Below are 24,398 nucleotides of genomic sequence, written 5' to 3' on the forward strand. Positions count from 1 at the left end.
AAACAATCAGTCTGCTCGAAGTAGTCAGTACATTTAACCCTATCTTTTAAATGCAAAAGAACTTAGTCAAAGCGCCGTCCAGGGTAGAATGCACCCATGGACGGCGCTTTATACAACCTCCATTGTATAACAAAACTTTCCTATAGGATGTCTGGTGAAAGACCCTTAAAAGTCTCTTTTGTGCGTCACGGCTCGCGACGTCAGATTATTTTTTATTAAATTTCTTTTTTCATAGGGAAACCTCTCCGTAAGGCTTTAAATGTTATACCGTGTAGTGTACTGTATAATGCTCTCGTTCCATGCTTAGCGCCGATTCATGCGAAACATTCAGGCGCGTCAGGCTTTGCGCGGCAGCTGCAGTCCCAGCAGCAGTAGCAGCTGCGTACGTTTTTTGTCAGCTGGCCGGCCTGCAAATCGCTCTCTCCCCCGTGGAATCTACGCGAACCTTGCTGCCCGCAGGGCCAGTTGTTAGTTCGCGCTCTGTTTACACCGCACGCTGGCGGTCTTTTAGCAGCGGCGGCGGCCTCTACGCGAGTGGCGAGAGACGTCGAAGGCCCGCCGGCCGTCCTGAACGACCGGGGCGCCGTTTGAACCGTTTCGAAAGGTGTTTACGTTGCCTCCTCCTCTGCGGCTGCTGCTGCCTTGCTTTCTTTATCCCGGGCGGTGACGTGTATTCCGGCCCGCACAGCATGGAACGCAACGCGCGAGTCCCATGAGCTCCCCCCCCTCTCTCTCTCTCTCTCTCTCTCTCTCAAAGCTATTTTATTATTTTTATTACACGCTTCACTTTACTGCAGTCCTTATAGACTCGCTCTGCTTACTAGCTGGCAGTGTGTGGCCCTCGTGGAGGTAGTACCATGATGCTTGTGGTAGCTCTAGGAAGATTTAGCCAGACGGTTAAATAATATTCATTTTGGGGTTTGACGTCCCGAAACTGCACAGAGCACTCGTGCCAGTTACTAGCTATGAGGTAGTAGCGGTTTGTCACAAAGTTCACAAACATCCTAGTAACCGTAGGTAGTATCAGCTCAGGTAGTGTAGCATTGACAAGCCGAAGGACTTTGTTGGTACGACTAGCACTGGTAGTGTTTACGAACCATACATAGTACAATGCAAATGGTATAATGGCATTTGTTACCCAGTTAAGTTAGCGGGGCCTGTTTGTTCTGTTTACAAGCGGAATTTCCATTGTTGCAAATAAATAATTAGGTCGCTTCTGCTTTGAAAGTGTAATGTTATAAACACACTTCAGAAAAAAAAAGAACAGTGGACCGCATTCCGGCACAGTTGAGTATATTTAACACCAATCAAATGCGCGGCACCTAAGGGTCGTACGTGACAGAATCATTTAAGTTGCATGTAATAAAGTGTACTGCACAGAAGGAACAAACGTGAAACACACACACACACACACACACACACGCACACACACACACGCACGCACGCACACACGCGCGCGCACACGCGCACACACACACACACACACACACACACACACACACACACACACACACACACACACACACACACACACACACACACACACACACACACACTCACACACTCACTCACTCACTCACTCACTCACTCACTCACTCACTCTTTCCCGTTTCTATGCCAGCCTGCTCTCCTTCCCTTGTTCTTTCTCTCATCTTTTCTTTCTTTTTGTTTCTACGTCACCAAGGTTGCAGGGGGGAGGGCAGGCGAACCTGCCGCAATGTAACTTCACGTTTGCTGTCCGAAGCAGATTGTGTTCGTGACAGGGATGTAATGATGGGCGGGCGCTTGTAGTTCAGTTTGCACACGGCTCGGTTAATCCGTCACGAATGCGCGATGGCAAGGGGCTAGCCATACAAGAGTGGTGAAGCGAGGGATGCGCAAAGCAAACCAGTAAAAACACCAGGCATGCAAAGAAACAATACATACATCGCCAAAGCATCACCAGAACGAGTTGGTCAGCTGTAGCAAAAGCCGCATGGGTGCTCTCATTTCCGCGTTAGAGCACGACTGTCAGTCAGAATCGGGAGTGATCACTTTTTTAGAGTGACCTTCAGGACACGTGTCTTGGCAGTCTGTGAACAATTTCATATTATTGAGCCCTGCGTACTAAGCATTTACTGTTTGCATCACGCCAGCAAAAGTATCTGCCTTCGAATAAAGAACTTCTCTCTCTCGTTATCCTTCTTATTCTTTTAGTTGTTGCCTCAGAGCGTGGTTCGTTCCTGTTCTTGTTGTTCTTATTCTGCTTCTTCTTTTTTATTTTTTTTGAATGCAAGCACTCATAATTAAAGGTGCGCTCATCGCGGGCGCTAATGTGCAGTCTCACGAGGACCGCGCGCTAGCTGCTAGCGCTCGCTTGGTGCAATTAGTGAATTATGTACACCACCACCAACCTATGGGCAGCGCGTCGCCCTTTCGCTGCTCCCTTCCTCGCAGTTGCGCGCGACCTTTCGCGTGCCTCGGTCTCGATCAAGTGGGGGCAAAGACACCTCGCAGGGGTAAACGCTCTCAATTAGGCTCCCCCCCTTTTCTAGAAGGGGACCGCCGCGCACCAGCGGGCGCCTCAGGTCGCGCTCTGTGCGACCGCTCGCGCACGCAGGGTGAAAAGCAAACACCTCGCCGGTCCGCCGGCTCTGTCCCTGCGTGTGTGTGCTCTCACACGCACTTCCTCGAAGTTGACCGCGGCCGTCGTGCCGGGTTGAAAGCGTTTACGCCGGCTCTCTCTCGAGGAAACACGCTGGGACAGACAAGAATAAAAGAGGGAGAAAAGGAGTAATAAAAAACAAGATATGCAAAGGTAAGGCGCGCCCGTTTGTCTTTAGCGTGGATGTGAGGGTGCCGGCTACTTTCTTTTTCAGTTGCCGAAGCACCGGACTTGAAGCTATGAGCGCCAGCAAAGTGAGAGTCGCACATTACAGCGTTCCCTTTAGCACAGGACCGCACTGCACAAACGATTGCTTGGTCGATTCGTATGGTAAAATATTGGTACTCAACAGCGGTATCTATCTGCTTGATCGCGGCGTTTGCGTGCCTTTCCGACTCGGTCGTGAGAGGTTTTCTCCGTTAGAGCAATCTGCCTCACCGAGCTGGCAAGCGCTTGCGGCGAAGTAATCGCCGAAGCATCTTCCTTAACTCCATCGCCCTAGCTGGTGCTAGTATCTCGGCTCTCTCCACTTTCCGACAGACTGTCGAACGTATGCGCCACTCCTCGTATCGATAGCTACAGAACTGAGCTCCTTGCGTCCACTTGGATGTGCAATGGACGTTCGTCGGCAAAGCTGACGACGACGGAGATAACGGAAAGTGAGCAGTTGAGTAGCTGGTCGTGCCACACGTCCGCGCTTTTGTTGAGACGAGATAGCTTACGATACCTCAAGGCACTTCATTGTCTCCGTTTTTATGAAAGCTATGATCGCAGCCACCTCGCTGTTGTAATCCGGGCTCTGCGCAGCAGATTGCTGCGATCGCAGTACTTGAGCTTGGGGCTGCAGACAAAGACGTAGGTAGCTTCGAGTGATCCATATTTTGGACGGCGCGTTGCCTTCGGTTTGCACCTCTTCCTATCTTTCCTGTGTATTTCGTCTGCAAAGATAACTTGTACTGCAAGGTCGTGTGAGCGTGTTCTATCTCGATGGCGGAGCGTGCGCGTGCTCGTATCTACTCGTTCTCTCTCGACGTCACTGCATAGGAGCTCGGTATAGCACGCAGCCGCGGCGCGCCCGGATCTGTAACCTAAATCTCTTTATTTTCAAAGGCCTGCAGCCACAGAGGGTACAGAGGTGTCGTGCTGCGGCTTTGTATTCGCATATCTGCGTGATCAAAGCTGTCATTTTGTTCCGTGTACAACGAGTAATCCCATCGGGGACGTGTGCTGTCGTCCCCTTTTTCTAACCGCTGTAGTCTGTATGCGCGTCTGTGTTGAAAATGCGGCACGTCGGTTTTGTGAAGCAGCGACGTGCGTGACCCCATATTATTTCCTCTGCTGCCAAGAAGGATGCTTCACTTTGTGCGTCAGTATAAAGCTGTTCGCTGACTTGCCTTTTGGAGGAAGGCCAAGTCGCAGTGTATAGAGAGTACACACTCACTCCCGCTGCGCGTTCCATCAAGCGCACCTCCTTTCCTATAGCCTTACCTCATGCACGCTGCAATCAGGCGCGGATATGGGTAACTGTACACCGCTTCGGCGATGGCCGCGCGTCGATGAGGAGCCATCGAGCTTGCGTGCAATTTGAGTAAATGGAGCGGCCGGTATTGCTAGTTACAAAGTGTTTCTAACATTTTTTGAATTGTAGCTGTTGGCCTACATGTTGGCACTTTTGTCCTAGCGAGAAGAGTAAGGGCTTCAAAAGGCGCGAATTGAATTCCTGACGCGCACGCTAATTCCATGGCGAACAATCAGAGCAGTGGTAGGTATGTGAATCAAGTTTGTTATTTTATCCGCTCCTGAGAGAACAGGAGTATAGCCTGGATCTCTTGCAGACGAATACGCAATAAACCACTGTATGAAACTATTTGGTTGTGCGATGTCGGCACGTTACACTTCCGTAATTTCAAATGGGTTAGCCCTGCCGTGAACACTTATTTGGCACAGCATGCAGGGCGGCGTCGCCACCTCGAGATTCCCGCACTAGGTGCCTGTGACGTCGTATATTTTGAAATCGTGAACTCGACTTTATATAGTTATTTGTTGTTCGTCAGTACAAAAGGACTGGGCATTGTATCTTACAACGAGCAAGTAGTCAACCGATTACATTCCGTGGACTCGTGCTACACCGAAACGGCCCAGATACGTCCTGAAATTCGTCGTGTCAGAATGTCGTCATCAGCTGCTGTTTTGTGCGCGAAGTGCGAGAAATTGGAGTTTGGCCCCTTCAATTCAGATTTTTCTGTGGCTAATCTAACAGGCTAGACTACTTTATATTTTTATTTTTTTAAAGTCAAATCGTGGGCTTTAACATACCGCAACTGCGCAGTGTTTCGTGAGGGGATTGCGTATAGTGGAGCGCTCCTTGTATTAATTTTGACCAACTCTGTAAGGCACGGAATTCGAGTGTAACTTGCATTCAGTCCCCATTGGAATGCACCGGCCGCGGTTGCCGGGAGTCGAACCCGCGCCTTTGTGCTCAGCAGCGCACTGCCACAGACACTGAGCCACCGCGGCAATATAACTTTATTTGTGTGCGTACTTATGTGTGTGTGTCTTAAATTTTTTATTGCGTAAAAGAAAAGGAAAGGAAGACAGAGAAAGGAAAGGCCAGGAAATATGGCGTGACGTGGGCCCTTCGCCTTGTGCGGTGCATTCACCATGATGGTCAAGTTGCGCCCAATGCCCAGCGGTGCACAGAGTTTTTCTTCTTTCTTTTTGATCTTTTACTTTTGCTTCTTGTCTCTTGTTACTCGTTTTTCGCGCTCAACTCGGCGGAACCGCGCCTGGGGCCTTTTCGTTTTGCCTTTCTTCCTTTTTTTTTTCTTTTGGTCTTTCTTCCCTTTCTTTGAAACAAAGCTTCGGAGCGCCCGGTATAACGGTCTGTGGCCGAAATCTTCATGAGAATGCGGCTGCCTTCGCGCTCGCCAGAGCAGCAATACCGAGCGGCCCGTCGCCTCCCTTATCTCTTCCGGCCATCTCCGCTCTCGCCGGGCCACTGTTTGTGAGAAGTTTCTTATATATGCTAAGTATGTTCGGCCTGCGACGGTGTATACGGTGCGGGGGCTGATCGAAAGAGAAAACGAGGCGGTTCCTTCGTGAACCGCCTCTATAGCGCTTGACCTGCTGCAGCTCACCGCGAACGAGAGGTGACACCAACAATACCTCCTTAGGCACCGCGTTCGAAACAAAGGGTGGACTCCCAGCTGCAATCTGCCCCCGCCACCGCTTTCCTATGTGTCTGTCGAAACTTATCTGATTTGAAGTTGTTAACTTAATCTGTGCCACCCCTGTTGTGCAGTGTTGACTTTCTTTTCTTTTTTTTAAAGAAGTTGCCAGGTCGGGCCAGGTCTCTGCCCCAAACGCTCTATTTTTAGCGAAAGGCCGCCAAGTGGTGACGATGATGAGGAAGTGCTCGTAATGTTGCTTTTAACTTTTAATTATTCCTGGACGTCTTCCTTATTAGTTTTTTAACTTTAGCTTTAGATTATCTCCTGCGTTGGTGAGTCAACGGCCCGAAAGCGTTCTCAGATTTTCTAAAGCATCATCACATGTAAACATTGTGCTTCGCCTGGAAAAGCAGCTTTGATGCATCCACGAGAAGAGAGGGGGTTAACCGAGGGGCCCGCTATTTATTAATCATCATGAGAAGCCAACAAAGAAAGACAACAAGGAAAACATAGGGAAGATTACTTGTACTTAATAATTGAATTAAGGAAATGGTAAATTAATGGCAATGAAAGTGGATGAAGAAGCGTGAGTTATGTGGATGCATCCAAATAACTCATTAATGAGCTCTTCGGCCTCCCTTTAGAAGGATAGCGTCAAATGGAGGCCGATTGGAATAAAATGGGGTCGATCGCACTGAATTTAGCCAAAGTTCCATCGGGTACTTAATCTATAGGTCAATTTACTGACTATATACTTACGCCATTAAGAAGAGTCACTAACACAGCCGTTAATATAGGCTCCAGAAATGGCTAGAGAACTCGCTATGTTTAACCATTTTCTGGCTAAGTTTCCAACATTGCTGCTCTGCGGTCGCAGTTTTGTCACATATGTCGCCCCGCCTATACTCTCTTATCTCCTCCTGTCCTACTGTCCTGGTGTTAACGGAGCAATATGGTTCGCCTGCTGCGCTGGGTTGCCGGGTGGGATCGGTAACAGCAGCCGTTCCGGACCTGCGTGCACTCGCGCTCCTACAGCTTTCAAAACGCCTGTGCGCAGCCTTTTAACTTCGTTAGTAACGTCCCTGTCCTGTCGCCCTTATTCAACGATTTTGCCTTGTCCCGTTCTACTGCTCTGATTTTTAATTGGCTCTTGTCAGCGTTTTTTTCGAGTTAGGATAGTTGATGAGGAGGCTTACTCTGAAAACTACGCGAAAGACGAAACTGATCGAGTCTTCGTGTTTTCAAACGGTCCTTTCGTGCTAGAAATACGTGAATACGTGTCGTACAGGCACGCCGACCAACCAGAGCACACGCGACAAAGATCTTAAATCGCGAGCTCTTTGAACACATACGATATCGCCGATTGCACTGAACCCGCGGCCGAGAGTAAAAATTATGAGGCGCGCTAGGAGCATTCCGAAATGTTACCAATCCTTGTAAGAACGGCAAGTGTTGAGCAAAGGAACTTCTTTTGCTCCCCCTTACCCTTTCGCCGAAATCAACAGCTGGTTGAAAGCGCCCTCCGGAAATTAAACCCTGGCTACGCTACTGATGTCGATACATTTATCTATCGAGATGGGGTCATTAACTGGACTGTTCTTTGCACGGCTCTCTTTGTCCTTTGTGCGCAACCCCTGGTTTTATCCGATCAATGTGGTAGCCTGACACCGCTCATCGTGATCTATAGGGAGACTTGGAAAGCCAGCAGCGTTCGCATTTGGCGACATAGTGCCGTTCACTCTCGCCCTTCCACCGTTTTACTTTCTTTTTTCTTTCCCGCTGTAGGTCATTGCCGCTTCGTGGTAAGCCGGCTGCAAGCGCGTGTCTGCTGCGTTTTATTGTAACGTTCGGGCGCCCTGCCAGCGACCCCCCAACCCTTCCCCACTTCTCATTGCCACATCGCCCTCGAGCGTACACTACGCGTCGTAATCGAGGGAGGCAGTTATCAGAGCAGAAAGCCGCCGCCGCCGCCAATACGAGGTTAGCCGACGTTCGACAGTGCGGCGCTCGGAACCCTGCTCGCCTCCTTTTCTTCCTCGATACGTGCATTGTTGCAGCCGTCGGTGCGCGTAAATCGTATGCGTACTGTACAGTATAGTGGAGTACAGTGCAACGAAATGAGAGCGACGAAACGTAACCAAAGAATGAAAGAAGGAAACGTGCGTTCGAGGTCCATACTGTCGCGCTCGGGGTATTGGGCCGCGAGCACCGCGTACATGATCGGTTTTCCTTTTGACTGACTTGTTTCGTTCCTGTCGCTCCAGTTGCTCACTCTAGCGAAGTTAACAAGTGCCTGTTGGTTTTAGCAACAACAAAAAAAAGTAAAAAGAAAATAAGCAAACACAAACAGGGGAGGTGCACGTATTTTGGCGAGATACACTGCACAGGCCTCTGTGCAAGCCCCGCCCGCGCTCTCGCTTCCTGCTTGCATCTGCGCAGCGGTCGAGTTCCTTGTCGGGAACGAACCGGTACAAGTATCTCGCCGTCGGACGCCGGATATTGCGCACTCGTTTGATACCGCTCGGGCACCAGGCAAATGCAGCACACGCAGCCTATTTCTTTTATATTGTCACTTCGTGTACTTGCCAAGCACTGATGGCATGTCTGTAAAATTTGTGTTCATACTTGCCGTTCAGCTGCACTGCGGCCCCCACATCCTTCAGGCGCGTTCACACTTGAGACATTCGGCGTCTGGAGTGGCGCGAAACCCAGTTCGGCGGCGACGAGATCTGCCGGAATAGCCCTTTTCACGCCGATCGGTCCCGGACCGATTTTTGCGGCAGCAGAAGCCAGATTCCCGCACTGCGGATCAATCAGAGCGCGAGTCAGAAATTCGAAAGATGGCGGCCAAGCCCGACGCGCTCGTCATGTCGCAGTCTTCAAAGTCTGTCGCGAGGTCAGAAATGCTCATCGAGTTCGTGCGTAACCACCCCGTCCTTTTCGACAAGCGCCACGTGAAGCACAAGGACAACGTGCAAATGGATGACCTGTGGAATAAGATCGGTGGAAAACTTCGATTGAGTGTCAAGACCATCGCCGCTGGCATCGTCTCTTTGGCGAATGCTGCTTCTGCGCGTCATGTATCGCCAGAAGGGTGCTTGCCAGCAGAGTACTGCCTCCTCTTGCTCACGGTTTATCATCGTCGTTGCAAGCAGTGATGAAGAGGAGCAAAATAAAAGCACGCGAACTCTACGCGAACGGAGGCAACTGCGGAGTTTCGAGCCGCGGGAACATCCGGGATACCCCGCGCTTGCTTGGAGATTAGCGCTTTTTACACGGCGGATGGCGCTGTATTGCGTCCCGGGGTGTAACTTGTTCGTCCGCCCGACACAAAGGGAAAAGCATCATGTCATCATCAGCGTGAAGCCTTTATTCCGGCGGCACAGTGGGCAAGTAGTGCGAACGACGCGGATTTCGGCGGCAGCATTCCGTTCGCTGTAGGCGCCGGATTCCTCAGTGTGAATGCGCCTTTCCTTGCTTGTGTGCCTTCCCACTTAAATTTATTATGGCTCTGCGTCCGTGGTTCACAGAGGAGGAAAAAAGATTAGCGAGATATCGAATGGCTTCGTTACAGGCGGTACTTCGGTAGAAGCGAAAGTGGCAATTTAACGTTAGGGATCTTATACTGAAGCCGGTAATTTTTTTTTGTGAGGTGCCATATATATTGTAATTTTATTTACACTGCCATCTTTGTCAGAATAATTAGTGCTGATCTACTATCGTACCTCGTCAAACTATTACATGTACTTGTATTGTTTGTTTGAATTCTGTCTGTCTGATCTGTTAGAAATTTAGCAGTCAGTGTTTCACACATTGTTCGATATTACGTAGCGCGCTGCATATACAATAGAGTCCCTCTATCTTTCGCGGGACCTCTAAAATAGAAGGTAGCAGCCTGGAAAGTAAATATTTCCTTAGGACGCTGTTAGCGTCACGTTCAAGGGGATCGTACTTTAACGGCGTTACAGCCGTTAAAAACGTACAAGCAGGGGACGTACTAGCGGGACATTCCACAGTGTATATACCGCGCCGTCGTTGTTGCCCACGGGTCGTCCACAGCCCGTCTCTTCAACCAGCTAAGCCTGGCGCCGAGTCCCTTTCGATCGCGCCGTCGGGGTGCCTCTGGCTCCAGCAGCCGAAGCGATGCGGCGAGAGGAGGGAGCCGGGAAGCGCAGAAAATCCGCCGCGACAGCTCGCTCTTCTCGGGCAATGCGCGCGCGGTCCTCGCCATCTCGGACGTGCGCTGTTTTGTGCGTGAGCGTGTGGTGCTGTGCGTTCGTTGAACCGTGATACATCCCTCTGCGAGTCCATCCGGGCTAGGCGGAGGAGCCTCCGCCAATGCGCGCGTCAGAGAGTCGCGGGTGTTTGCTCTCACTGTTACGTGTTTTGGCTCGCCACTGGCGATGGCGTCGTCCTTTCCGTTACGACGACCTGCATCAACAGCAGCAGCGCTGCTCGTATATCATGCTAGGGAGGAAGAAAAAAAATGAAGGAAGGGGGGGGGGGGGCTTAGAGAAGAGACAAGGCTTTTCGGCTGCCTGCCGGTCGATTGCTCATTCAATCTTCCGCGACGCGTTGGCAATGCGGAGGGGTCCTTCTTTCCTGTAAGCACTCGGCAGCGAGGTCTGAGTGATACATGCAGAATGTCTGCATTGAGTGAATGGCCGATAAGCACACAGAAAGAAGTGAGATGCTATCGTTTCTGAGGTCAATGTGTTGTGTGTGTCACGTGTGGTACAAGGGGCATTACAGTGTTAAATATGCTGATGATGAAGATATAATGATGATATTTCTAACCTGCTTCTGAACTATTATGTGCATGTGGGTAGGCCCATTCCACTGTGCCCAATATTTCAGTATTGAACTGCAGTGTCTACTTTGGTCGTGGTGTGGTCAATGTATTTTCTGCACTCAGTGGGCACGAGGAAGACTTTCAGATCAAGGTCCATTTGTTTGCATACAGGTGTTAATGCTATTCGCCTGCCTTCATGCGAGAGGAAATTTATTTGCGTGCCTAACACTTTGACTGGGCTGCACTGAGTATCATGTACAAGGGTCTTCGTAACTATGAGCGGAGCTTGCATTGAGCTACAAATTACCGGTGCAGAATTTTCAGTTAACATGGCTCTTGTGATGTTTAGAGTGCTTCCGGGTCATATCAAAGCGTTGAATGTTCTAACTTAATTTCGTGCCTTTTGTTTTTCTTTTGCCTCATGCAGTTCACATCATTTGAATCACCTTCACCAGTGTCACAGGCTTGAGCTGTGGCAAGGTACAGAAATCTGCAGCACTGACAATAAGAGGCCTCCGTCACCAGGACTCCAGGTACCCGGGAAAAGCCTTCCCTTTTTTTTACACGGATCTAATTGTGTTTGTGCAATTTATTTGTAGCATTTTAAAGGCTTAAGAATTTCTATGCCTAACAAACGAGGAAACCCGTCCGTCCTTCACGTATTTTGAAGGTGAAAGATTGAGCGCATACCCAGGACAACCCACATAGAAGAGACGAGACAAGCACTGGCGCTGTGTGGGTTGTCCTGTGCTCTGCGCTGAATTTTTCACCTTCAATATAACTAGCCTCAACCGAAGTTTTATTGTAGTCCCTCGCGTAAGACGATCGCTTTCAAGATAGGGCCCACATTAGCGAGCGAGTTGACCTTCGCGCTGCCTCTCGCTTCAGTGCGAACTGAGTGGCAAGAACACAGCGCGCACGAAACTATCAGCACTCGGCTCACTCTGTACCACGGTGTAACACCGTGCTCTGTACACATCGCAGATCGCTTTCAAGATAGGGCCCGCGCGGCCGCGCCATACGCAACCGCCGCCGGGGTACGGTTGATCACGGTTCATAATGGTTCGACGCTGCATGATGAATAAGGCGCTAAATAATGATAACGGCTTATAATGATCGGAACATTATCAGCGCGCCTGGCGTCACCACTTGGAGTAGTTTGCTTGCGTCAGCAATTCACCTTGCGCCGCCATCCGCAGCAGTTCGTGTCGCCGCAGCGCTGTCGTTTACACTGGTCGGATCAAGTTTGATAACATTGATAATGATCGAGACCGGGCTGCGTGGAGGTGAGCAAGTGGCACAGTGCTCACGCATACTTAAACAACTCCCAGAGGAGTTTGTGCGTGAATTTTTTTAGCAAGCAAATACACGGTGTCCCAGCTAACAGGGGTCAAGCTGTTAAAAAAGCAGGATGCATGGCTCGAAGATGAGACCAATGATGATCTTTCAGCTGGAGCCTTCTGCAAGCTTGACTATATTTATGTGGTGCTTATTTAGATGATTTGCCAAAATTAATTAGCTAATTTAATAATTTATTGTCCCAATGGCATCAGTTAAAATTCCAAATATATTGTTGCATTTGGTAACACTATATTGAATAGTTTCCAGTCTGTTTTATTTTTCCGAGTCATTATTCCATTTAACATGCATTTTGCTTTACTCTCATTAGTCCATGGCTTAGCTGTACCGTATTAGTTAATGACTTTCTCCTTCGGTTGTGTCTAAGCAGCGTACTACAGTGAAATGCATATTAGCACTTCCTTGAAAGAGCTAAGATTTTTTGCTGTTTCATTTTGCCCGTTAAAATGCCGTCTTGGTGTTGTAGGGAGTTTCTGCAGCAAATTCCAATGGGGCGTGTCTGTTGCAGGTGTACAGTGACTATGTGTCCATCAGTCCAAGTGAAGGCATGTCCACGCATCACACTGGCATCTTCAGGCATGACAACAGGAGTGCGCATGGTTTCCCAACTGGGACATTCTCTACAACAATAAACATGGCGGATTCTTCACATTTTCTTCATGGACATGTGAGTGGAATTTTTCATGTAGTCTAGAGTATGGAATGGCCTCCTTTTAATCCACCAACTACCAAGCAATTGAGCTGTGTTCGTCATATAGCTGTTCATACCGATATTACAAAATACGATCCTTACTAGTTCAGGTCACAGCTGCTTCTGCTTTGCCTGCCGGAAATTAACCGCGCTCGTTAACTTTGTTTGCGTCATAGATTTCAGTTTCGACACTTGAACGCATTCTTCCATGCTTTAGATTCCTTTCGTTATCATCCGTTCAGATAATTACACTCGAACCTTACATGTGGGCTGAGGGAAAGTCGCTTTTTCAGAGCAGGTGTCCATAATCGACGTTTCCGGTGAATATAAGGGATAAACTGCACATTTGATACATACTTTTTACTATATATATAATGTATAGTATATTTACTGGAATAAAAGAAATGGAACCTTTGTACATTTTTTGACAAAAAGCTTAGGAGTTAAAGGGTTTAATCCTTATCCCAGTGGAGTATTCCTTTCAGACACAGCGTTATGTAGTCTGCTGGAAGTTCAGTTTTATTACACTTTTAAATGCTTACCAAACGAGAAAAATGTCCGTCCGTCCGTCCCGTAAGACGACCGCTTTCAAGATAAAGCCCGCGACAGCGAACGACTTCGCCTTAATGCTGTCTGTCGCATCAACGCGAACGAGGCGGCGAGAACACAGCGCTCACGAAGCTCTCAGCACAAGCCGCACCCTGTACCTTTCGCACATCTATTTCGAGATGTGCGCCCGCGCGTCTCTCTTCAACGCGAAGCGGCGAAATCACAGCGCGCAGAGCTATCAGCAGTGGGAACTCCCTGTCCGCATCGCAGATCGCTATCAAGATAAGGCCCGCGCTGCCGTGCCGTGCGCCGCCGCCGGTCTAGGTTTGATCACGGTTCATAATGGTTCTACGCGGATGGATAAGGCACTAATGAGCGATAACGGCTTATAATGATCGGAACGTCATCAGCGCACCTGGCGCCGCCACCTGCAGTACTTTGCTTGCGTTATCAATGCACCTTGCGCCGCCGTCCACGCCAGTTCCATGTCGCTGCAATGCTGTTGTTTGTACTGGCCGGATCAAGTTTCATAACATTGACAGTGACACGGGGCAGCGTGGAGATGAGCAAGTGGCACAATGCTTACGCATACTTAGACAACCCCCAGAGGAGTTTCTGCGTGATTTTTTTTTGTACATTCATGGTCATTAAAATGGAGGCCATCAGAACATACTGAACATTTTGTATCTTTTAGTCAGTTTCACTTTGTCGACAGATGAGCGCTCCGTAGTATCTGGGTTGAATTCGCAACAGCTTTTCATTCGTAAGAGCTAGTTGTCATTGGCTGGCTGCCTTCACGAACAGTATGTCCAACAACGTGATTGACTGGCACAGGTTCTTATTAACAGTTCTGGCAACGTAAGAATCTTTTTGTGGATATAGGAGCTGAGCGTTTTAACTACTTTCGATTGGTGCCACAATTTGGCCTGTTGAGGATTTTATTTTTCGATTGTTTTTCGCAGTGCCCACCTGGAGGTCTTGTATAATACACTTCACGCAATTTGAGTTTGCAGCATAAATGTAATGGGAAGTGTGATAATTGATGTTTACGCATTTTTGCACATCAATGCTGCACATCTTAAGGGTAGTTACTTTTGTGAATGCTGCTGATTCTGCAGTGTAATCTTGATATGTACCGCTGCAGTCCCAATGCTGCAAATGTCTATATTGAAAGATTTATTCTCTAAACTTAGCTAAATTCCTTATTCAACCAGACAGTATGAACTCGTAGCATGTAAAGCCTAACAGTTGCGGATAGGAGACCCTGGACAATCAAGCCTCTTCTAGAACGAATAAGTGGTTCATGGTGCAGCACTGCTCTGTATACTTTTGTTGGTGGCTTTGCGTGCTGTGAATTGCAGTACTAGCGTAATTGTTAGCACATACCTGCAAACTCTCCCGATTTGGCTGGGAGACTCGAATTCGTACCAATGTTCCCGATTGTACGGGCACGACCATAAATCTCCCAAAAAACTGCCCCAGCCTTGCCGCCAGAAAGCGCGCGCGCGCGCGCGCGCACGCACGCACGCACGCACGCACGCACGCACGCACGCACGCACGCACGCACACACACACACACACACACACACACACACAAAAGAAAAACCGCGTTATACAGCACAGCCGCATCGTAATTGCCATTATGCGCTAGGTAGCTATCTGAAGTTAAATTTAAATTCAAGTCGTTTGTGTGCAGGCAGTCTAGGCCCAACTCAATTCGCCCAGAAGTACACGTGTGGCGAGGGTCTAATATGCGTTGCTTAATCGCCGGCTTCCTTAAGTCAGCTTCGCTGCAGTACGGCGTTGTTGTGTGGTGAAGCATATGCAAACTATTGCAGTGAAGCATATTAAGAGTTAGAAGGGGCCACTGTCACGGGACGTAGTACTACGTTCCTTAATTATTCATGCACGCACACGCTAGCTCCGTTCACACTACGTGTACTGAGACGTCTAATAAGTGTGCTGGCACACATTAATAGCTGTTTCTGACGTTGCTGTGGCCCAAGAGAAAAAAAAAACACACAATTTCTGTTAGGTTTGATTTTCCGCTACATTACTTCGAGAAGTACTTCTTTTAGTGTTTCTTCAGCTGTCTGCCTTTATTCTTTAAGACATAAACGACTATTATGATTACTTTTGCACCACTTCTGTGCACAAATAATACATACTCTTTGAAGCCTGTTTTGAGAATGACGACAACAACAACCTTGAAATTTGTTGTGTAACACTTCCATACGCAAATCGTACTTGCATTTAGGAGCTTATTTTGTCATCATAGATTGCCCTGTTGGTGCATGTACTTTGAGCTTTTGAAGGCTTAGAAGTTGCTTGACAAGTTTATCAAAATTTAACAGGCACCAACGTTTATGGAAAGAATTTTACGTGTGGTCATATTTGCCTTTGTTGGAACATGTTAGTATTTGCACTTTGTGGACAGTTGCAACACAGTGTAGGTCTCTTATGTCTGAACTTTGGCTATGAACACTATGAAATGGCTGAAATGTTTTTTGCAGAGGTTTACAACTGTGATGTATTACAAACAAAGGAAAATACTTCTAGGCTAATCTCTGTTTCATGTTTGCTGCATTTCAGTCACTGCCCCAAAGTCCAACAGGGGTTGACATTCCGCTGAGGAATGGCATGGGCTTGTCTTCAGAAGAGCACATGGCAGGACCTTTCTGCCAGGAAGATTGGGCAGATGACCAAGGTAAGTGTTAAACCACTTTTCCTCCCAAGCATATAGTAAATACTTAATCTCAGAGCAGCAAATCAATTCAATGGAACCATTTGTGGATGCTAGATGGTGTATATCTGTACATGACTAGCATATGGTACTTGCAGAGCACTGACAAAGCATTGGTAACAGCTGGCATATGGGAAAAAAGGTGCCAGCACCAGAATGCAAAGCCATGCTGGCAGGGTGAGGTTGGGTTTGGTGTAAAATGTAAATGTCCATCTAGCTTTAGATATACCACAGTGTTGGTGTGCAGCAAAGTGTACAGTCACAGAACATTGGGATGTGATATCAAGGAAGCATGGGCACTACTACTGAAACTCTAGGTAACTATATTTTTAAGAAACAAATTGCTACCTTTGGTGGCTCACTCAAACGAAAGTTTGTGAGGAGTTAGTGCACTATGTTTTGTGCAGCTGAAAGGATGGCAGAAAGACATCTGGGTGTGATTGAAGGTGAGCAGTCACAAATGTGTTAGAGTTTGGTGGCTCTTTCTCTAGGTGCTTTTATGATGAGCATGTAGCATCATCTGTGTGATATACCATATTCAGAATCACAAGCTGCAGTCCTCCAGGGTTGTGCTAGCAATTGTTGTCACTGCTTTGTGCTTTGGGGAAAGCTGCCCACAAGTTTATTATTATTATTATAATTATTGTTGTTATTATTATTATTATTATTTTTATTATTATTATTATTATGAGCCAAGATCCCAGGTAATTGACTATTGTTATATGCCTTCATATTCCTCCATCTGTTTCCTGCACTTGCCGTGCATTATTGGGTGGTTGTAGTTTATTTATTGAATGCTCCAAAATATACTGTCCCGGGACACACTGTTGAACCTACGTGTTAGTATATTCATTTGCTTCATGTTGCATTTGTCAGTATAGAGCACAGAGCTTTGTGTGAAATATGGCAACACAACTGTCTACCCACATCAGGCACGTACCCAGGATTTCTTTTCGGGGGGGCCCAATTCAAGGTAACTTTTCTATGCAAATGAGGAGGGGAGGAGGTACCTTTACTAGCACAAATGTGCATAATGCCCACCATTCGCTATAAATACGTGTAAACCCGCAAAAGAGAATTGAAATGAGGTGTATCTCACTGGTATGCCTGTAAGATACACCTCCCCTTTACTTGGCAAACAAGGAACCACATCAAATGCACTCCCACATGAAAGAAGTGCAGGAAGAACACTGCCAAGAACAAGTAAACAAGCGAAAGTATAAAATGAAGATTTCTATAAGCGCTTTTTTAATTAGCTCTGGAAGAATTGTAGAGAAATAAATATTTGTGGAACAACCACAGCTATTTTGGATCCCTCGTTTACTGCTCTACCAAGTGGCAAAACCAAATCGCGTTATTATTTGGAAAGTTGCATAATGATGCGTGGTCAGCAGTCCCGTACAACCGCATAGAGCGCAGGATGCTGCGGTTGTAGACATACTGTGCCCGCCGCAGAAGGTTAGGAAAACACCCACATTAGCACAGCAGAGAAGTGGCTACATCGGGCGGCTCGACTGATAACTGTAGAAGTGCCATTCAAAACACATGGAATTATTCTCCACTTCTGGCGGCGTTTTCTCTACTTCCTTTTTAAATAAGAAGATGTTTATTGGTAAATATTTTCACAAACATCGGTTAAGTTTGTTAATTTTTGCTTTTCCTTCCTGTTTGGCTGTTTGTTGCCTTGGCTCTGTCTCTTAGTACATCACTTAATTTCTCAACTCCTTGGGACTCTTGTTTCCAGTTGTCAATTTTGCACGAAAAGTGCTGTACAATTATGGAAAAGCCAGATGAGGTAACGGGTGACAGTCATATTGTTTATGGGTTTAACGGTTATCGCAGGGTCTGATGATGGATGCTGTTTTGCACTATCTTATTTTCTACCTTATCTAACCCACATCGAGGGTATATGGTTCCGAGGATCTGCCAGCGTCGCGGCGAGCCGTCACTCGAGGAAATAATAAAGCAAAAGGAAAAGCTAAACGCAACTGGCGTTTTCTCTGGCCACAACTCGTTCCACGAGCATACAGACTAGCTGACTACGAACCGAATCCCTTTTCTGGTCCCTGGATCAGTCTAAACAGAGAAGATTGAACTAACAAAGCAACAGCGATGTGCGTGATCATTGAATAGATGGCGACAACTGAACTTATCTCGAGTTAATCGCGCGGGTACCGAATCGACTACAAAACTGGCCTTCACACCCCAGGAGATGCCAATAACTACCGCCATCCAAAAGGAGTAAAAATATTGACAACCATTCCACTCTGTGAAGATGAAATGACAGCGAAAACTGACGACAGTCAAAGCTCTCAAGTGAAAAGCAAAGTGCTTCACCTCCGCCGCGGGTCGGCCCGAAGATAGTGCAACACCAGGCCGACCCCCGATTGAGGCGAAGCAAGCATTAAGCTCTCCCCACACCTGGGCTGACACCGATGGTAGTGCAACACCGGGCCGACCCTCGCCGGAGGTGAAGCAGGCGTTAGGCATTCCCCATACATGGGCCAATCCCAATGGTAGTGCAATGCTGGGCCGACCCGTGGTGGAGTTGAAGCAGGCATTAAGCACTCCCCATACGTGGGCCGATCTCGAAGATAGTGCAATACTGGGCTCACTTGCGGTGGAGGTGAAGCAGGCATTAAGCCCTCCCTGTACGTGGGCCCATCCCGAAAATACAGAAGGACGCGTTACAGGTTCCCGAGCCCACAGGTGTATGTGGCATTGAGCTTGGACCCTTTCTGCACTACCATCAGGATAGGTCCACATGATTTTTTCTGTTGAAGGACGCCAAAAAAACTACGGAAGGTTAGTCATACACAGCTTTCACTGTAAAAGGCAGCAAAATGTTGACCGCCAAATAAATTGATTTGTCGGCGCTTTAGGAATGTATGTGAAGAGTGGTGGCGTGGTCGGGGAGGGGGGGGGTATGTCGCTTAAATTCGCCTTCCCCCCTCTGGGTACGTGCCAGGCCCACACCATTCGCTATGCTTATCTTATGTGCCTCCAAGAAAGACCCCTGAAAGGCAATTGATTGACAGATCCTGCACTGTAGGGAGCAAAGTTAACCTCTGCTGAAGAGCCGAGTAGAAGAAACCGAAGAGGCAGTAAGCTCAGACACAAATTGCACGGGTTGCATTTAAGCAAGCAACGCCCCAACGAACAAACTATTATTGTATTTGTGTAATCAGCTCCAGTTATGCAGTTTTGTTATCTTTTTAAACCAATCTGAGCTAACTCTCATTTTGTCTAAGCCATTTTACAGCTTCCTTTTTGTTAATAATCAGTTGACTGAAATGCTTTCCTGAGCAACTTTGAGTCAGGCAAAGCGTCACTTTATATGGAAGGTCTTTTTTGGTAGACCTAGACTGACCAGAGTAGCGGCAGCTTGAAAGTGTGTTTTGATCACAATTAATGGAAGCATCTTACATTTTTTTCAAGTTCTCCATTTAGAAAGCAGTACATGATGTCATAGGTGTGCATCTTTCCCTCACTGTTTCAGGCCTTGCATTGAATTGCCTTGTTCTTAGCATTTTTTGAGCACATTACACCAATTAGGCTTGCTTTGTAGCATGTTTATTTCTGCAGCTGTCTGTGAGTGTACATGGGGCTACAAGTAATCTATGTTATCATATTGTGCTAGCCAAGCTGTATGGCATTATTAAGTTTTGCATTCGAGGAACAAGTGGACTTGAAAGTAGTAAGGGTTCATTGATGCCAGAAAACATGCACATGTTGTTTACACCATGGGAAACCACGATCACTTTAGGTCTCAAAATGCTTGTGGTAGCTTTGGATAGTACCTGAAATTGGTACTGACATGACATTTTGAGTTTTCTTTTTTTGCTTCATATGAAGGTCTGTTACCTCTGAACCCGAGAAAAGCTACTGTTAAGCCTCGGAGCACCTTAAATAACTTAATGTAGTAGCTTTCATACGGTCAGTTTCGATTTTGTTTCTAATATATTGTGGTGACACTACGCAGTATGTGGTCACATAGAAGCAGGACATTGCAACGTTTTGACACTTGCTCTGGCTTGCTCAGTCATCCACTGTGCTGCTACATAGGCCCTCACAATGAGTAGCAGCATACAAGGGGACCGAGTGAGCCGGAGTGAGTGTCAAAATGTCGCTATGTCTTATTCCCTAAACTAAAAGAAAATCAATAGTTGATATCATGTCAGTATCCCTTTAAGTATAATGTGCCTGATAAGGTGCTGCTTTAAGGTAAGGTACCATAAGGTATGTTTGGCTATCTCACCTATAATCACTAAGTTGTAGCATGTCAATAACTTGGCATTTCCACTTAGCGTTACGGCAGCTTTTTATTTTTCTGTGCCATATTTTTTTGTGTTACTACTTGTCACATAGTCTCTGGATGATACTTTCTCTAATTGGCAGCACCTGTGTCATTGAAATATATATTCAGTGGCTTTGGACGTGTCATAGAGTTAGTATAACCAACTGGGAGTTGGTAGTACAGCTAACTCCCAGTTAGTTTGGAGTTAGTATAACTAACTCTAGAGGAAAAGCTGGTCGGAAAAGGGTCAGCTGTATGCCACCACTACGATGCAAAATCTCGATAGTGGACACTGCAGTCATTCTCAGAATAGCTAACATTAATCTTATAATATGCTACAAATACTCGAAATGTTATATCAAATTAATCTTCTGCACGTGGCATGTATGTGGAGAACGTTTGTAAAGTTCATTCCATATATTTTTGAGAAAGATTTGGTGACTATTTAATATTTGGTATGCATGCGAGCGTGTCTGCAGGTGCAATAAATAGATGGCGTCACTAAATAGTACTGCAACTGCGATTGCATGTTTAATCATAGTTGCATGTAGTTGTCTGTGCTTACTGGTGACTCGTACTGAGAACTTGACTTTACCTGTACTGAACGGGAAGGTGACAAAGACGTCTTTGTTAAATACCATGAATCTTTGTAGTTCCACCTCACTATACAATCGTGTTGTGTTACTCTAATTATTTATAAGTTGGAGCTTACATTGGGCAGGCATCTGATGAGCTGGCAAGCATCAAATTGAGGTTTCGTGGTGGCACCCCTATGGTTGTTGAATCCATGCACAGGTACTGTGGGGAGCTTTTTCTTGAATTAGTTATAATAATTCTGTGGGACACACTGCTTGTTTTGATGACTTTTTTTCACTATGCATGATCATTGGTTGAAAATTTCATTTAAGAAAGTTTGTGATATACACTGTACATAATTTGCAATTTCAGTGTTTTGCATCTTCAGTGCAATCTTAGCTTTCTGGATAATTAGATAATTCTTGGCAGCTACATTTTATCAGACAGAAGGAATGGATATGTTTTGTGGTGCACACGCGACTTTCTTTTTGTAGCACCATTTCTTCACAAACTGAGGCAGTTGTGAAAATCAGTAAATTATATTGCTCCTGAATATTGAGCTCTTAACATTATTCTACTGCAGTGCTTATTCACTGATGTTAAGTGATACTACTATGTTGTACAGTCAGAGGCAAACATATGCACAGGTGGTCGATGGTTGACACAAGTTCTGTCTTTCAACTGAAGGCTTAATACAGACACGAGACAAATATATGCAAAATGAGACATGCCAGTACAAAGACAGAATAAAAATAACCAAAACCTTTACCTTACCACCTATACACCAAACACGTGTGATTACACATGATTCAGATACACATGCTCATCCATTGTTAGGGAAATGGAGTGCTGATTTACACACACCTGCACGTGATTGTGACTATGACTATGACTTCAGCTATGTCACGGGTACGCACTGATCCTTGCATCTCATGATGATAGAGGTTCTTGAAAAATTCGGTGTGCAGCCACATGAAGCATAACTGCAAGTCGGCCTAGTTGGAACGGATTCATTATTCAAAAACTTTTTGTGCGTCCTTCTGTTGACCCTCTTCTTTGTCCCTGTCTGTTTGCGCACAAAAACAGCCACATGAGCAACGATGGTTAGATAAATGGGAGATTGGTGTACCTTTAAATGAGCTTCTTCTTTTCTTTATGTCCTCCTTCCCTCTCTTCTGACAATGTCAAGTAGTGGACCAGGAGCAACCTGCTAAGCCTCCGTGCTGCATTTCCTCTTCTCCTGCTCTCTTGTGCAGTACTCGGTAGAGTATTTTAGGAATAAAAACAGGAAAAGCGCAACACAGGACGAGCGAGTAGAGAGCACAGGACAGAGCGTGGACAGAGTATTTTAAACATGCTGTATTCACCCATGGGAGTGCACCTGGTGGTACGATAAAATGGTATTGGCTACCTTGCACCTAATGTATATTGTTGGACATCAATTTTTATCATGCATCCAGGCGCACTTAAATTTGGTTATGCAGCAAGACTAAAGCTCACTCAAGTTACTCTACGCTGCTTTTGTGAAGTTAGAGTAATTGTAAATATTGCAGTGATGAAGTCATTATAGTACACTGCTGCCGCTACTGGGTTGCGTGGCTCTTTCTTCATCTGCCACATTCTTTTCCTTTTCTAGTTCTGTGGCGGAGCTTGCCGACCAGTGTGGGGGTGAGTGGTGCCGCAGATGGCTCTCATGGCTTTCCTGAGGAGGACTACATGGCAGGGCCAACATTTGGCACTGGGATGAGTGCAAGCTACTATGGGGGTCGGCGACCACACTCCCGTCATCTAAGCTCGAAGGTAATGTCCTCGGTTGCCGCATTTTCATTGATGACTGGTCTTGTAAGACTTGCAGGAACTATTCACAATAAGGTATCAATAGGAGTGTGCAAAAGTTAGGTAATGTGAATTGCAATGAATTACGCTGTCATGTGCCACCTTGCTGCTAAACAGGACAGTGTGTCCTGTGATTGTAAGGTCCAGAAACCTGTCAATGATGCCTTGAACATTGTCAGAGGGATTGGAGGAAGTAAAGCGGTAACAGTGTGACTGTGATATGAAAATTGGTAGTTTTAAGTAAGTATTGGTTGAACTATTATTGTTTGGATAATTACATGCACAGTTTAAGATGGCGTTCATGAATTTTCCTTTCTGTGGAAGTCTGTTAGTACCAGTAAGGTGAACTATCGTGTCACACCTCAGGTAGGTTTGCCCATGGGGATAAGGGTCATGAAAGTTTTCTAAAGGCTCTTCATTATGGTAAAAAGTTTGGTGCATAGTGCTTGAAGCATGTTAATTGCATAACGAAATATCTCTGCAGTTATGGAACTCGTATGGTATGTGTAATAATGCCAAGCAACTTCAGATCTCCTATATCATTACAATTGAGACAACCTTGTGCGTGGAGTACCTGCCTTCAATTTTGACTGGGCTTTCCTTATTTTTTTCTTCCTGGCAGTAATGTCATGGAGCAGTTGTACAATGCTGCTTCCATGGCTCCATGCTGCTTCAGTGTGAACCTTCACAGAGTTTTCTGGGAAACGCACTCGCAGGTGGAGATGGTATACTCTCTGCTGTCTATGCTGGGAACACATGACAAGGACGACCTGAGTCGGACGTTGCTCACTATGTCAGGTTCCCAGGAAAGCTGTCTAGCTATGAGACAGTCAGGTAAGTCGACCTCAGCAACAGTTAAAGCAAAGTGCTTGCTGAGTTGCGTGGGAGCTTATTCACTACAGTGGTTCAGTTGCTAAAGTGTCATGACACAGTGTTGCCAAGCAAAAGCTTGCCGATGCAAATCCTTATGGTGATGTCTATGTTCTGATTGAGATAGAATGTGCAAATATTAGCATGGTGAAATTTTAGTGATGAACCCCATGTGGTTGATGTCAGTCTGGAAACTTCTACTATGGTGCTTCTCAACTCAATCAGCACAATGCTTCACCTGTGGAAGGCTTCAACATTGAAGCAGAAATGTTTAAAACATGACTCCTAGTTGTGGCTCTTGGCAGGTATTCATTTTACTTTATGGGGCATGGGATAGAATTGGCTAAGCTAACACCATAATCTGTATCAGGAGGGAATGTGTGATAGCACATTTATTGTGTAGGTAGTAATCACTTTGGAAGGTTTGTTAATGAATAAAAAGGAGCAGCTTCTCAGCAGTCACTGTAATGCAAAATATATCAGCTTCATTAAAAAGTGCACTTACTATTAAGAATGTACTAGCACGTTAGTTGCATCATTCAAGCCCATATTTTGGCCTTATGCTACATGCAATAGTACTTCTAGAAGAAGTGTGTGTAAAGCTTGGAAATGAGACGACTGTCACTCTTTGTTGGTGTCGTGCATTATAAGACATGTTTTACAGCTAGATCATTGGCATGTTGCCATTCACTACTGTGTAGTTGTTGCATTGAAAGAATAAAAAGAAGTATTTTGTTGCTGTTGGCATTTATTATGAAATATTACATTGATCTTATGTATGTGTTCCATTTGCTTCACCTGCAAGTGAGTTGCTCTTGGTACAATAATGTGCATTCTTTAGATGAAATATTGGGTATCATTGATTTGTTGT

At 46.3% G+C, this 24,398-nt stretch overlaps 1 protein-coding gene across 3 annotated transcripts in view; it reads left to right on the forward strand.

The window, feature by feature from the left end:
* LOC126531538 (uncharacterized) overlaps window positions 1-24,398 on the forward strand; it is a 141,546-nt gene that overhangs the window by 79,505 nt on the left and 37,643 nt on the right. For all 3 annotated transcript variants that reach the window (XM_050179086.2, XM_055071240.2, XM_050179089.2), the window contains 5 exons: window positions 11,034-11,139; window positions 12,474-12,632; window positions 15,798-15,912; window positions 22,458-22,621; window positions 23,374-23,491. In XM_050179086.2, coding sequence (XP_050035043.1) covers window positions 11,034-11,139; window positions 12,474-12,632; window positions 15,798-15,912; window positions 22,458-22,621; window positions 23,374-23,491 — 662 coding nt within the window. The remainder of the gene's footprint in view (window positions 1-11,033; window positions 11,140-12,473; window positions 12,633-15,797; window positions 15,913-22,457; window positions 22,622-23,373; window positions 23,492-24,398) is intronic.

Source organism: Dermacentor andersoni, chromosome 5 (genome assembly GCF_023375885.2).
Source record: "Dermacentor andersoni chromosome 5, qqDerAnde1_hic_scaffold, whole genome shotgun sequence".
NCBI lineage: Eukaryota > Metazoa > Arthropoda > Arachnida > Ixodida > Ixodidae > Dermacentor > Dermacentor andersoni.